Source organism: Hippocampus guttulatus, chromosome 5 (genome assembly GCF_054856545.1).
Source record: "Hippocampus guttulatus isolate MCC_2025c chromosome 5, RoL_Hgut_1.0, whole genome shotgun sequence".
Taxonomy (NCBI): Eukaryota; Metazoa; Chordata; class Actinopteri; order Syngnathiformes; family Syngnathidae; genus Hippocampus; species Hippocampus guttulatus.
Window position 1 is genome coordinate 16,982,607 of NC_141265.1, and position 16,093 is coordinate 16,998,699.

General features: G+C 42.7%; 1 protein-coding gene across 1 annotated transcript; it reads right to left on the reverse strand.

Annotated features, from left to right (window-relative positions):
* Positions 1–2,274: 2,274 nt before the first annotated feature.
* On the reverse strand, positions 2,275–9,161 carry LOC147205288 (hyaluronan and proteoglycan link protein 1-like). Its single transcript, XM_086111473.1, has 4 exons — positions 8,871–9,161; positions 4,583–4,924; positions 3,488–3,790; positions 2,275–3,247 (listed from the first exon to the last, which is right to left on the reverse strand). Exons 1-4 carry the CDS (start codon positions 8,959–8,961, stop codon positions 2,958–2,960), a joined length of 1,026 nt encoding a protein of 341 aa, XP_085967599.1. The 5' UTR covers positions 8,962–9,161; the 3' UTR covers positions 2,275–2,957.
* Between the last annotated feature and the right edge of the window lie 6,932 nt (positions 9,162–16,093).

The window sequence follows — 16,093 nt, forward strand, 5'->3', positions numbered from 1 at the left end:
CGTGAGTGGGGCGAGGTTTTCCTATTCCGTTTCTGAATGACTAACAGTCCAACAATCAAATATTTCAAGTGAGATGATTGAATGACTGTTTGGCTCTTGTAGACCTACTTTGTGTGATATCCTAGTGCATATGTGTCAAACTCAGGTCCTGGAGGGCCGCTGTCCTGCATGTTTTCCAAGTCTCCCTGCTGCAACACACCTGATTCAAATGAACAGGTTCAATGTCAGGCTTGCGCAGAGCTTGCTGATGATCTGATCATTTGAATCAGGTGTGTTGCAACAGGGAGACTTGGAAAACATGCAGGACAGTGGCCCTCCAGGACGTGAGTTTGACACTTATGTCCTAGTGGCACATAGGTCTCTTCACTGGATGCAAAAACAGGTGGAAGTTGCACATCTCCCTGCAGGTTGGATGACTCCCACCCAGATTGTTCTAATTCACCGGCTGTGGGTGCCAGCTGCCGAGCTTCCCCAGCGTTCCCATCGCCCGCTCGTAGTGATTTGAGTCATTATAACCTGATCCATGGCTTCCATTTCCTCGCAGGGAACATTGATAGAGGGTGCGGCCAGGGGTCACCCGTTCGACACAGGACAACAGCGTTAAACGTTTTTTACTTCGCTTGAGCGGTGGCTTATCGGAGTCACTCTAGTCACACCCAGCGTTTGGCTTTTGACACAACACAAACCATTTTTGAAAGGTTTACCATCTTCTGGCATCGACCCTTCAACGAGCCTCTTCAGCTGGTTGAATCTCCCGGAATCGATCCCACTCGCAAGCTAATGGAGGTGCGAGTGAATGCTTTTATCACAGTTTCATGTAAAATGTTTCAAAGAGGAAAAAAGTGGGATTTTGCTGCCAACAAGAAATTATAGTGAAAACTCAGTTTTTGGCCAAACTTTGCCCGGTTTTCATCCAAAAAGAAAAAGTGACTCAGCGATTTGTTTCCGGGAATCTAGGAGACTTTATCTGAAGCATTTCGTAAATTGTGTTAAAAGCACTCAACAGGCATGGATGATTTTTCCACAATGCATTGTTTTTTTTTCCAACTCAAAGCAATATTCGCTGCGGTCCGCAAGTTATTGTTACTCTAAAATAAAAAATTTTTGGAACTATCTTTGGGTGTCTGGAATGGATTATTTGAATTTACATTATTTCCTATGCAGATTATTGCTTCAGATTTCATATGATTCGGTTTTAGTCAAACTTTCTGGAATGGACTAATTACCGTACAAAACTGAAGTCCCACTCGATGTTGATTATAAATGTTTTTGTTTTGACTTTGTTTTCATTCGATTAACTTTTGTTTGACATTTTCCTGGTGTCCCGTTTTACATGCCAACTCATGACTCGGTTTTCATCTCCACCTGTTCTCGTCAGCACTTGCGCCTTGTGCCAACCAATCAGCTCCCTCCGGCCACCCGTGTCCTCTCCAGGTGTTCCTCATTGTCTCGTCAGGTTGTGAGTATTTACTTGCCTGGTTTCTTCCAGTCTTTTTCCGTTCATTTTAACCAAGTGTTTATTCTGTCATCTTATGTTTCCGTTTGTTGATAGGCTCCAGCACCTCCCGCGACCCTAGTGAGGATCAAGCGGTTTGGAAAATGGATGGATGGATGGATGGAGTTTATTCCCTGTTTCTTTGAACCTTGTTATTTTGGATTTTGTACATCTTGTTTTATGTCTCGACGACACAAACAATCGCTTAATTTAGCTGTTGCAGAAAAACTTTGATTTGTGACACTATACAAGATTTCAGATGAGTGAGCGTCCAATGTTATAACAAGTATCATGTTTTTTTTTGTGGGGGGTGCTTTTTCTTTGGGGGTTTTTTGTGTTGTTGTGCCACTAAAGGGTATGAATGTAGACACAAAGGAAAATGTGTTGGTGATTGTCCCCATAATTATTTTTTGTATGCAACATGCTGGTTAGTGCCCCATCACATTTTTTTAAATAAAATTTAAGTAAGTTTATTTGGTGAAATCCTGTTTTTGTCTGTGCATTTATATTTTGCTGGCATTTCACTGCAGTAGCAAACTAAACATGACCCCATTCCCATGCTTTGCAACAGACTGCCTTTCAGACGGACGACGGTTCCTTTTGTCTAACTTGAGGGGCTTCCCAGCCAGTCTTGTGCAAATTAAAATAAGCCAAAGAATAAATACGTGCGTTGGGGGTGAGCTTGCTTTTAAATCTTTTCAGGGAAGTGGACTCTAAATTGCCTGTTTAAGTTTTAAGACCTCCAAAAATGGATTTTTGGGAAGAAAAACTCCACAAAGTAAAATAACAGCTGTTTTATTTTTCATTATTGTTTTAAAAATAGTTTTGTAAGAAAATGCAGGCAGAATTGTAAAAAAAAAAAAAAAAGGAATAAAGTAAAACAATATAAAATTGTTACGGAAGCTGATTTGATTGGTACTCTCTTATTCGGAAGAAATCACAGTCTAAGTTGTTTACATTCATTTTTCCCTGTGAAATAAAAAGTGTGCAAACCGCACCATCTGCTTGAAATGAAACAAAATGTTCGGCAATGACGATGCAATGTAACATGTAAACTGCACACCAAGCGTTGCAGCCAAGTTTTAGTAAATGTGCAAGGTGACATTTGATGAATATATTGGAAAGTTTTTTTTATTTTAAAAAAACAAAGAAACAAAAACACTAACGGTTTCAATGTTTGCGCTATAATCATAGCAGCGCTAAACCTTGAACTTTCCATAATTACTCAGTGGAGAAAAAACAATCAACTCCTTGTCGCCGTCAAATCTGTGATTTTGATACATTGCATATTGTATTCTACTGTAGATGATATGAAAATGTCCTCTAAAACGGTTCTGAAAGGTAACCACGGTTGCTTGTGTGTTCCAATGTTCATTTTAGTCATGATCCAAGGATTAGGTAATTTATTTTTGCAAATTTTGTGGTTGCGGCTCTTTGGTGGTGGTGGCTTCAGCCGGGCTCCTCAGGGCTCAGGTCTGAAGCAGTAGACACCGAAGAGCTTTTGTTGCTTGTCTGGAAATCCAACAAAGCGCACCGCAGCTTCTGTGGGGCTGCAGTTCCTGCGGGGTCTGGAGATCGGGTAACGGACGCTGCCGTCGGCCAACCAGCCGGCGTCGCAACGATCGTAGCCTTCCAGCTTCCAAGCGGAGAACATGTGACCCACCTTGGCAATTTCTGCGCCGTCATCGAAGCAAGCCTGGACGGCCTCATCGAAGTTGAGCTTTTCAGGCTGGGTCAGCCAGTAGAAACGTCCTGCGTGGAGTAGACGAATCGGAACATTTGATCGGAAACAAAATTTCAGTCCAATAAATTGAAGTGAATATCGAAACTGTCAAGCTACAAATTACAGAGACGGCTAGATGTCAACTAACCAGAGCATCTGTTGACAGTTAAGTTTACGTTGCTCTCTGAACTACCTTGCTTGAAGTCTGTACCCAATTAATGTTTACTTGCCAGGTCAAAAAGTTAAAAAACGGTAGCCTCAATACTCACCATTCAATGGACTGGCAAAGCAGAACACATCAAAGCGGCTCATGTACTTGTCACGCCTGCCGTAGTTTCTGAGGCCGGGTCGGTTGTTGGCACCACCGCAGGGTTCTCTCGACTTTGTGATGGGATACTGCACGGTGCCATCGTCCAGCCAGCCGGCGTTGCACCAGTCCATGCCGTCCTTCCAGGATTCAAACAGTTGGTCATAGGAGGCGACCACCGCGTCCTGATCCAAACAAGCCTGCAAAGCCTCGTGGAAGGAAAAGCTGTAGCGGCCAAGAGGTGGTGAGTAGGGGAACACCACACCTGTGGGAGAGGAGATACCCTTCAAACTATTGTGCACAAATGTCCTCCATTTCTGTCAGTACAACATAGACTTGAGAAATACAGTTGTAACAACAAAGGGACTGCTGAAAGGTACTGATGGCGTGACAGAGATACATTTGCCTGACTTTGGTGCAGGCAACGTGGCTTGCGTCCAGTGACGGTGTCCATGTGAGAGTTAATGGTTGGCTGTGTCTATACAGTCTGTATGTGCCCTGCTACTGACTGGTTATTGGCGACCAGTCACCTTTTTCTCAGTCAGTTGAGACTGCTCAACTGACTAAGTCCACCCAGCTCCTGGGTGGACTTAAAATTATTGTCGTTACTTTGATGACTGCGTTTGGAGCGATGGTTTATACAAAAATGATTATCTAAGAGTGGGTTGGAGCTTCTCATTTATGGAGAAGAACATTGCGATGGTCGAAATTGTGAAAAGCTAAAGCTTGAGCTCAGTTAAACTTGTTCTACGGAGAATTTCTGTCAGATAAGATCAGATAAGAAAACCTTTATTAGTCTCGTAATGGAGAAATTCCCAATTCACAGCAGCAAAGTTATGAAAGGAAGAAGTAGTCGCGCTCGGTAATGTCGCCATTTAGCAGATGCAATTGTAATAATAATCTGAAGTGGCGTTTCTGTGAGGTACAGATTATTTACACTACAGTTTGAATACACTTTTTTCCCTACCAGATTAAAAAAAGATATGAACATGTTCAATAGAAACACAAGCGTATGACCCAAAAAACCCAAACAGGATGGAGATCTAAATCAGTTTACCATCACGGAGGCCACTTTGAACCTCCAAGCCAATCTCTTGCATGGTGTCTACCATGCCGTTGATGATTTCGCAACGGTATGTTCCGGCGTCATCCATGGAAACGTCCGTGATCACCAAGGAGGCGTCGTCGCTGTCGCGCTCCTGCAGGTAGACGCGATCCTCGAAGCTTCCGTACGTTTTCTTGTGGAAGCCCATGGAAAGCAGCACGTCCTCATTCAGAGCCTCATCCTCCGCTACCTTGGTCCATTTGACTCGGATGCCGATGCTAAAGAAGCTGCTGCTTTCTTGCGGGAGACGACAGGGCAAAGTAACGTTGGCTCCAAGGTCGGCCATCATCTTAACTAGAAAGGAGCATGGGAATGGTTGAACGTTGTTAGAAATGTTGAGTTTGTCCTCTCATGCTTCTGCCAAAGCTTGAGTTGAAACAGATATAAACAAAGCTTCTAACACACACAACACATCGACAAAATAAATATCGTATTCCTTTACTACAAGCAGCACACCCTCTAAATGGTAGCTCATTTATTTTGCGACATGGGTTCCCACAACCTCTGTAATCACCATTTTTTTGACCTCGCAGGGCTTGGATAAGTGGGCCTGAAGCAGCCTAACAGCAGTGCCCCACTCTCGGCAATAATAGGCCCCAGATGGACAGATGTACACAACCCCTTGACCCCTGTCTCCACAGGTACAGCCCTTGAACCAGTCCGGTAATTGGAGTCAGGAACTGCTGTGAGCTGGTCTGAAACAGTGTGTCCTACATTTCTGAAGAGTTTTGAAGGAAATGACTGAGTTGGAACTTTGCTTGGACTACTGGATGTTTAGCAAAAGCATATTTCCTGGACTGGGCGAACTGGGAGCATCTGGCGCCACGAGTATCCTTGGGACCATTTAGAACATTGGTGTCAAACTCAGGTCCTGGAGGGCCACTGTCCTGCATGTTTTCCAAGTCTCCCTGTTGCAACACACCTGATTCAAATGAACAGGGTCGATGTCAGGCTTCCACAGAGTTTGCTGATGAGCTGATCATTTGAATCAGGTGTGTTACAACAGGGAGACTTGGAAAACATGCAGGACAGTGGCCCTCCAGGACCTAAGTTTGACACCTATGATTTAGAAGGTAATCTGCCCGAATGCATACGGACACTTTCAGATCCTGTACGAACGATACTTACATTTTTACTATATTTACATACAATATATACATGACGTGTTCATTTTTAAGGCATGGCTAAAATGGGTCCAGTGACACACGGGGGCTCTAGCCAAAGTCACCCCTTCTTGATAATATAAGAACCTTTTTTTCCTACCTAGCTTTGCCTAAACCCCCCCAAAATTAATCTTCTCTTTGGATAGTAGGCTGGCGTGGTTTTAGAGCACCTCATTGTCTGCTGTGAGTGCATGCACGTCATGCAGATAAAGACGGGAGAGCGAGTAGGGGTAGAATTTAAAAAGGTAGTAGTATGTGCAGGCGTATGAAACATTCTGGACACCTTAGCATCCATATGTTCAGGTTGGAAAAACTAACTTTTTGGGAGGAGGGGTCTCTTACCCATCCACCCCCCCCCTTTTTTAGGGACTAGCATATTGGAGGTTTATTAGCAAGTTTTTTTTTAACTTTACAGGTACTTTAATTGATTGACGTTGAAAAAAAATCAGGAGGCCTGAAACATTCTGTACCTGGACTTTTTCTTCACTGGGCATACAAGGAATAAATGGAGTCACATGCTTGAACCCATTTCCAGATAATCTGCCCTCATGCATATGAACACTTAATTGTTTAACACTGGAAGAGTATCCAAGGAGCCCATTGCATAATTCTGACCACACAGTAGACATAGCTGGACTTTGTTCAGTGGGTGTTGCATTGTTAATATTGAGCTGTCATGCACACGTACTGCTTCCAGATTCAGTCTGGCTCAAATTAAACCAGAACACGCTTCACTAAACTCAATTTATGTCCAACGTGACTAGTCAACATAATGTCAAGTCTTGGAACAGCTTTAAGAAACACCAACTCCAACCAAGCATCTTTTGAGTGTTTTTTTTTTCTATGTTGCAAGGAATGACGCAAATCTTTTCCAAGGCCTCATAAATACTCTGCATGAGTGCCCATTTCATGAGGTGTGCTTAAAACCTGAAGGATTCAGGTTGCCTAACCAGCTTTTAAAATATCTCGGAACAGACGCCATTACGTCAAAATTGACTCTCCAGATGTGATTGTCGGTCACACAATTAGACCAAAGAATTTGTAATTATAATTTGTCTCATTTTTGAAAGTGATTCATTTGATAAACAATAAAATTCAGTGTGTTTCCTGCATTCATTTGTAATGATTGTTGATTGAACATTCTTCCAATGTACAAGAAAAAACAACAAAAAAAGGAAGCGCTGTAGCAAGAATTTCACAAATTTGTTGTGTAGTCACGTTCGGAAAATTCACGGACAAAAACACCTTTTAATGTTTAACCCTTTCAGGGACAGAGGTTACTACAGTGGACAATTTATCATGTCATCAGGTTACAGGGTGCATGAAAGGGTTCATATTGTCAAGGAACAAAGTTTCAAATGTACTGACGTGCTCGATGGAAGACGGCGCGTTCAGCTGATGCTTCAACACTGCAACTCACAACTTTTCGCTCCTTTGGTGCTGGCCTGTTTGTGTCAATATGGCAGGATAATTAACAAGCCTAGCTGGCGCAAACAAAGCATGTCGAAACCTCCTCACTAATTACAATACTGTTCACACGCTCTGTAATGAATAATGAGCACAAATATAGAAAGCGGATACAGCACAGTGGCGCGGGGCGGGTGCGTACTTGACAGGATAAGCAAGTCCCTGCACACCGACCTGTCACGTCAGATTTACCTCACAATTCATGAGCAGATAAGTAAACGCAACCGTGCATCATCACTGTCTGATATGGTAACCTAAACACGACTTGAGGCCTGGATTTGGATTGAGGCCATTTCCGACGGAGCTCTTTCCCCAACGAGCAGCGCCCGCAGCTGGAATCATGCTTAACAGACTTCCAGGGAAAAGTGTTATTTGGCTGCCGTTCAGTATGTGGTTCTGTACATTTGGTCGTTGGTCGTTGATCGTAACTCGGCTCCTGTCAGGATGCCCGTTACTGTGTCAGAGTGCCAAAAATGCTTTGAGCGCGGGAGTGAGTCACTAAGTGGAAGGACAGGCGGCACCCTGTGAGCAGGTGGACAATGCACCGTTCATAAGTTTCATAAAACGCTACCTGTATTGTGCCGCACTGCATTGCAGTCGCTGCAAAATTTAAAATTGTGTTCTCTGTGAATGCTAGCAAACATGCTCACGGGGAATAATAATTTACGCAGGTTGCATGGTTTTAAACATTGCTGTAAAATGAGCAAACGTACATTTTAATATTTCCTTTGAAAATCAGTAAGAAGTAAAGGACTATTGTCGTTTTCCTGGTGCGAAGCTTCGTCTCATCAAACAAGTGCTTTCTTATAGTGCAGCCCATCCCCCCCCTCCCGCGCGCACACACTTCACTGGTTGTTGTGGGAACAATTCCAACATTTGAAAAAAAAAAAAGCTTCACCACTTCCCAGTGTTGTCCCTCCCACAGACAACTCTGAATAGCACAAAGTTGGCTGGCTATCCAGCCTGCGACATCTGAGTCAGCAATGAGCATGCAGGCGATGCTGAAAGTGCATTCAATCAACTCGCAACATCAATATAATACATATATTTTGTTTGTGTGTGTGTGTGTGGTATTTGTCTCCTTCTTGCAGTACACAATATTTAAGGATGTTTTTAAACATAAAGGTACATTTTGGTTTTATTGGGCATCAAAATGCACCTCTATAATTTTATCGCCTCTAACAAACAACCAATGTTATTCTACATTTTAGAGTCGACCAATAGATGGTCCAAATGCTTGCCTAAAGAACGAATGAATGATCCAACTAGCAAACCAAGTGACTGACTGACAAAAAAAAAAAAGTTGTCTAATGAAGAACTTCCAGAAGACACACTGGCCCATGTCAGACAGTTGCACAGAGCAACCTCATCACGTTCTGTCCGACTTTGTGAGCGCTGGCCACAATGGCGATTTATTCCCGAGTCATTTCAAAACGTGGTGGTCTGCTGGCAGAAAGCCAACGAGCCAATGTCTCTGTGTGTTACTATCCCGGAAACCTCCGGTGACCCTCCTGCTGCGTGGAAGCATTTTGCTCATTACATAGATCATTCACTCATGATTTAAAATAACAAAGTCATCATTTTGAACAGGATAAAAATTGGAATCTTACCTGAATATGGTGTGGCAGAGCCTGTCCCCTGACTGTAAGCACTGCCAGCCAGGGTCAAGGAGAATATTGTGATGCACAGCAAACTTATCATTTTGTCTTTTTTCTTGTTTTGTTTTTTACACAAGAGGCCCTCTTAAGTTGTAATTTGAATTAAAATGATTTTTAAAGGGTTTTTTTTCACAATTTTTGTCTCTATTCTTTTTTTTTCTTTCTTCTTCTAAAAAAAATATTGCTGTAGCCTCTGTCTCTCAGTGCAGCAGATGCCTTTGATGCTACTGGAAAGTGCGGGCTCCTCAGAGGTCCACACAAGTGGCTTTTATTGGAGCCTTGTAGGATCGAGACCACTCCCCTTACCATCAGCCCATCATCATGCGTGGCTCTATTGGGGCTCCTCTTTGGCACATTCTCTGGAACCCCCCCACTTCTCCATCTTGGCTGAATGGGAGACTCGGCTTGGCTTGTTCTCGACAGCCAGCACGTAGACAATGTATGCGGTCGTGTGGGCTAATCGGATTCACGCAATTACAACAGTGATTCAGCTTTATGGAGAAAAAGAAACAAATTAAACAATAAAATGGAGAGTGATTTAAGAGTAATTTAACCTTATATGAGGCTAGTGAGGGGAAGATAGCATCAGTCTCCAGATCAATTATATGAAGCATTTCAATGGCGTTTTTGATGGGCCTACTCTTCTTTTGTGTTCCTCAAGTATTATTTTAAGTTGTATTTTGTGTAAAAAAGTGAATTATTTGTCAGTATATATATATATATATATATATATATATATATATGCCTTAAGATACTGGAATCTTTTTTTCTCTGATTGCACTCGTAACTCAAAACACTTGTATCTCAAGGCACCTTTCCTCATTTTCACAAATCTGCGGCGTGCAAAGATGGGGACTGATAGGGGAAAAATTTCACTGGGCAGCAAAACAGATTTTGCACTGCAATACACCAGTCGCATGTGAAAAAGAAAAATCTACCATTTGCAATCCCCATCCATCATGAGTCTTTTGGAAATGTCATCAGAGCACGAGAAACGACATCCATCTCAGACAGAAGGCCATCAACACCCCTGGATGCTGGATGTATCTCGACAAGGAAAGGCAACATTTGAAAACTTGCTTTTGGAGACTACATTTTTGAATAGAGTTGATGTTTAATGAGACGTGGCATCGTTTTGCGAGTGGCGCGGAGCAAAGGTTGTGTGGCTCCATTTCACGTTTTCCCAGCCACTCAGTTTGTCTGTGAAAAGTGGCAAATGCGGGAGTGGAGGAACACGGCGCAGATGCTGCTCTCAGCAAGAGCCCTGCGCCCCAAATGACCAAATAAGTCATTTCTTACAGCCCACTTGAGTTATCACAGCTGTGATATGCTAAACTGTTTTCGGTCGCCATCCCTGACTTCCCCGTCTGTCCGCTGAGATGACAGCGTGGCGGGCCTCCATTGTATATTCTTACAGTTCCAACATGCTCCAGTCTTGGATTCCCTCACTTCTCTGGAGATTGAAAGGGAAACTTGCATAAGATGAGCAAAGTGGACACAAAAAAAAAAAAAAAGAAATAATACACTTGTGGTCTCCGTGTGATGATTGCTATTCCCCTTTGTGCTCGGAAAGGACTTAAATCACTGATGTCATCCCCTCTTTTTTTTCTCTTTTGGATTCACAGCTCAGCAAAGTCCTCAGTTGCATCAGTTCTTGCGTGTTAGGTTATTGAAACGTTCCCCATTCATAAAGCCCGGCAGCAATCAAACACTGGAAGATGCGTGCCAGGCTACTAATTTCTAATCGGATGGCACTGTCAAGAAACACAGGCAGACCACCAGCTTGTCCATCTTGATGAACTTGCCTTTTCAATCTCCTTTGCTGGCATATATGCCGAAAGCAAACAGAGCTGGGCACGTCAGGAAATTCTGCCCGTGTGTCGTCGATTTTTTCTGGCTTGACTCTTTTTTTTTACCAATCAATATGGCAAAGGCCATAAAAGCTTCACAAGGCTTCATCAGTACATATTTATCAGTAAGTGATGGACAAATGAAAAACAAAAAACTGAACGCTCACTTTGGTGCTTAGTCCGTCAGTTTTTTTTAAGGTTTGCCGTTATTTGTCACTCGCCAGCAAAAGGGCTGACGGACTGATGGATCTTCCGTCAGTGCTGATGGAATTCCAACTTTTGCAAGCAAATGAAGACTTTGGTCAGTAAAACAGCCCACTTAGCTTCAGTCATGAATTTTCTTAGTCTCCTCACGGATTTGAATTCGCAACTAAATAAAGGAGAGCCTCATTCTCTTCTATGATTTCGCATGTCTCGCTCAAGCTGATGTGGTCATTTTTTTCCTTGGTACGATTTTGAAGTGGAAAGGACTCACAAACAGCGGTGGGTAGAGTTCAGTGTGGTGGAATAGAAATCGCGAAAGACACATCTGGAAATGTTTGTATTTTTAAAGACCCAAAAATTTAAATATAAATATACATACTGTATACTGTACATTTTTTCCCTGCAGTCAGGCCATTTACTAGAAGAGCAGGGCGGAGAAAATGAAGATAATATACAGTGCAAACACACTGTAGCAAAAACGCTAGCTAAATAAAATAAATAAATAAATAGATTTGATGCCATTGACATCAAATTAAAATGTAGGATATGATGTACAACGTTGGAAAAAAACACGCTGAACCTTTTCAGTATCATCTCAGTTATTACTGCGAAATTGATCGTGTGTGAAGAGGACGTGAAAGATATGATCACTCTCCCTCCTATTTATTTATTTATTTATTTTTGGACTCGATGCACTTTTTTGCGAGAAAACTTCCATGTGGCGTTGTTTTTTAGAAGACATCGACGCTACAGGGGCTGCAAAAATTGCAAAGTTGGCGACACGGTTCACCGATGATCATTGGAGAAGAAAACTATGACAATTATATGTTTCCATTGGCTTCAACGGAGCACACAAGTCATCCAAGATGTATAGCTGAAAGTGATGAGGCATAAAGGAAACCAATACAATACAAAAAAAAATGTACAAGGCTGACAAATCATTCAGCAGATTTAAGAAGTAGACACATTTCTAGCTGCATAGACATATTCACGGGCCAAAAACGGTACGTGCGGTCCTGGCGAGTTTCTCTCATTGCGGTTCCCGTTCCCCAAAAGGGATATCAGATATTACATAACGGTTACCTTATTTAATCCCTGACGTGAAGACAGCTCTAACAATGAAGTGGAGATATTTCTGTGCATACATCAGGGCTGAGTGAAATTTGCCATTGTTTTTATTGGAAGCGCATCTACCTCCATCCATGTTGCCATTTCATCCAATAAATAATCAAATCATAAATCGCTTCTCATATCATTTGAACCTATGCAGTGACGTCTGACGCACATGATTTTGGGATCCTCTTTATTTTCCTGTGGCGAAGTGCGATTCAAAAAAGAGCACCACCCTCTGCCATGGGTGATAGGAAAATAAAGAAACCATATGAACAAGTTTTATTGATTGACCTGAAGTTATGTCACGTAAACTGACACACCATCAAAGCAATGCCGAACTTTACAGTTTCAAAGTTTGTCATCCACTGTGCCACGGCACTCACACTTCATGTCATTGTTCAAGGTTCAATTCTTAGCTTCTTTCAGAATGACATTTAGAATACTTTTATTACACTTAGTAGCGTGTTTGTACAAGTCTAAATCTACGTCATTAAATCTCATCGAAACGATAATAAGCCCAAAGCAACCCTTCAAATTAACGTTTGAGCTAAACACTAACAAATGTTATGACACGTGTAAAAATAAACACAGTTCAATAATTTTACAGATAACAAGGGAAGGTGATACTAAATTCATCCGAGCAGCGGCGTGTGTGACGCTCGGTAGTAGAAAACATGAAGACAAAAAAACTACGTTCTAACTCGAAAAACTCATGCGTTGGGAGGCTCATAATATTTTCGTATACTTGGAAAGAACCTTTATGACAAACAACTGGGAGCAAAAACAATGCATATTATTTGGAGAGCTGCCGATTGAAATACTGCACATTCAGGACGTGTCGAATACATCCAAATAAGGAAAATATACACTTGCCAACCTGGACGAAATAAAAGTGCAACCAATAAAACAGAGGCCGCAATCCTACTTCCAGTCTGGCCCCAACAAAACAAATACTTTGCATTTTGTGCCAGAGAAGCGCCTGCGCTTGAGGAGGGCGGCTCCGAATACTGATGGCAATGTTTTAATGTGCGAGGATTTTATTTAAGCAATAATTAACACTTCAATAGAACTGTCATAAACAGTAAACACATGTTTGCGTGAGTCAAAGAGAAGCTAAAAAAAACAAACAAAAAACACCTCCTTAGTTTAAGCGACAGTGCTCCAAGCTGTGGGAGAAAACCTTTGTCGATCGACCTTTACCAGCGTGTGTGTACGTTTAACAGGACAGAATGTACTCGACGGTTTTGATGTATTGCGGATGTCTCGGGTTTGGAGCTCCACCCAAAGTGTCTTCCACGGCTCCGCTGCACCGGAGCCAATTCTCAAGGCCGTGAGTGCATTCGCAGCTGGCTATCGGCTTTCCAGCTCTTTGCTGGCTTGTAAAGTTACCGCTAACAACAAGCAGATCTCTTGTTCCGGGTCTTCGGAGCACCGGGGAACAGGGACAACCATGTCCCGTGGGAGTCTGCTGACGCAAGTCTCCCGGTGAGTTTCTAAGGGGAAGATGGAAGCAAGGCTGACTTATGAAGCACTTGCCAAATTGATAACAGCCAGCGGCGAGCATGTGTTGCTCATTATTTTCATCTACTTTGGCGAAGATGAATCGAGGATAGCGCGTTGTTTGCCGCTAACAAGGCAGAGCACCTACGCCAGAGAGCAGCGACTCAAGGGTGTGGTGTGGAATAAGACGGAAAATGTGCTGAGTGGATACGAATTGGAGCAGACCGGCGTTGTCCTTCACACAGCTGGTCTGCATTTTGCTACGTGTTATGAGAACTGGGCGGACCAGAAAGTGAAGATTTTATTGTGGTCTTTCAAGATGACTCATTACGTGTTGGTGGCCCGATTGGGGTTTTTCACGGCTCATTCTTGGTGGTTATGCTGCTTGAGCTGAATAACGGGCACGGTGGATGGATTGAACGGTGGCACAAAAGAAGGGCCAATTATCCGTCACTTTTTTGATCCAACTTAACCCTGTTAGGATTGCAAGTGGTGCCGACCGCAGCTGACTTTGGGAGAGAGGCGGTGTACACTGAACCTATATAACTTGTTTGTCAGATAGGTTCAGTTTCGGGAGTCGTGTGACTAAAGATAATATTCCAACGCCAAACGATAAACTATCAGCTTTCCGTTCCATTGCGAGTCACACAACAAAGCAGCACATCTGTAAAGCTTGTCCCGGTTGCTTCTTTCAGTGCGCGAAAAGAGTTGAGAGTTTTGGCAGGACAGCTCTGGAGGGTTTTTGTTGAAATGGATGACATCGAGATGACCGGAAGAATCCGGTGGTTGCACCTTCTCGGCAGCACGCGCGTACCAGCGCCATACCTGTCAACTCATACGGTTTAGCCATAGTTCATACGGATTTTGTAGTGAATCTTACGCATATGGCCGTATCGCACAAATCATACGGATTCTGAACATTTCCGGGTTTTTTTTTCACCAACTCCAAATGATTTGGAGTTGGTGAAAAAAGTAACGCAGTAATACAACTTTGAACACAGTAATGCCACTAAGTAGAATGATAATTCGACATTAACCAGACATTATATTATGGAGATCTACAATAAATATCATTGAACATTTCGTGGGGGTTTTTCTGCCGTTATTTTGACATAAAATGCTTTGGTATGTTCTAAGGATTTTTTGCTCTTTATAAGGATTTTTTTGGTAGTTTATACAGGTTGGCGCTCCGAAAAGTTGACAGGTATGCAGGTATGCATTCCTCCCATTGGGAGGAATGTCGGCGCCATTTGACTGTCGGTGCTGGACAGCCCTGGGGGCGCTTGTGTTTTTTGCGCCTGTGGCGGGCAACATTTTTCACAGCCCCTTTTTGTTCAGTTGAGATGGCGGCGCTGTTGGGTCTGCGTTGGTGCGGCTGGATGGATGGCTTGCGGAGCGCGGACGCGTATTTGGAGCTGAGAGCCGCCGCTTGAAATTGATGCGGATTTACATGGGCCAGGAGAGGTGAACCAAACTCTTTTTTCATCAATGGACGCAAAAGCTTCTCATTTACTTTCAAACTTAAAAGCGGTTAAGATTGCATGACTGTCCGTGTTTTTATGTGTTGTGTTATTTTACTTTATGTTAACTGTTTTGTAATGTGCTTTGTTGCAGCTGCAGCTGTTGTGAAAGCACTATATGAATCGGGATAGTTCATTTTTCTGAAACATTTATTTTGTGCATGCAATACTTTGTTTTCTTTTTCTACCTTCCATCCCCCCAACTCCCACCCCTTCCATTTTGCTGCTGTAGATTGCAAATATCTCCATTGTGGGACAAAGAAAGGTTTTCTTATTTCTTATTTTTTAGGATGTATTATATTGTATTGTATAAATGTTGCTTAAGGAAAAACCATTGCCATTTAATTGTAATCGATCGTTAAAAAAAACACGCAGTGGACAGATTTATGAAAGGAATGGCACACGAACACAGACATTCAAAAAAATGGTGACTATAAAATTATGACTCAGAAAACTACAAGTAAATCTGAGTCGTGTCAAAACGGCAAGAAAAGGTCAAGAGTCAAAAATCATATTGATGAATTACAGGAGGGTTGATTCATTCGACCTGCACTGGAGGTGAGCTCATGGAGTGCGGGAAGTCGTAACAGTGAGTCATCCGTGGATTTTACCATGGAACGTTCGCAGATCGTTATTCTCGCCACATACAGCTGCTTTTCTCGACACATATCATATATGTGGGCGTATCTGATACGTGCACGAGTAGCATTTTCCAGTGCCATTGTGGGTGTGATAGTAACACACACTGTAGGGATTAGGCAAATGTTGTTGGTTTGGTGGTCATGGTAACAATACACGTACAGTAACTTAAATTGGAAACCGCTCCTCATATGTTCCAGAAAATTGGATCCATGGGGTGAGACAATCGAGTATGCCATCAATCAGGAACAGCAGTTGGTAGCTAGCGTCAACGCCATCCTTGGAAAGGGCCAGCAGAGCACTTTAACCCAAAATGTTTGAAAAACAGCCGAGAGAGATTGTGATTAGG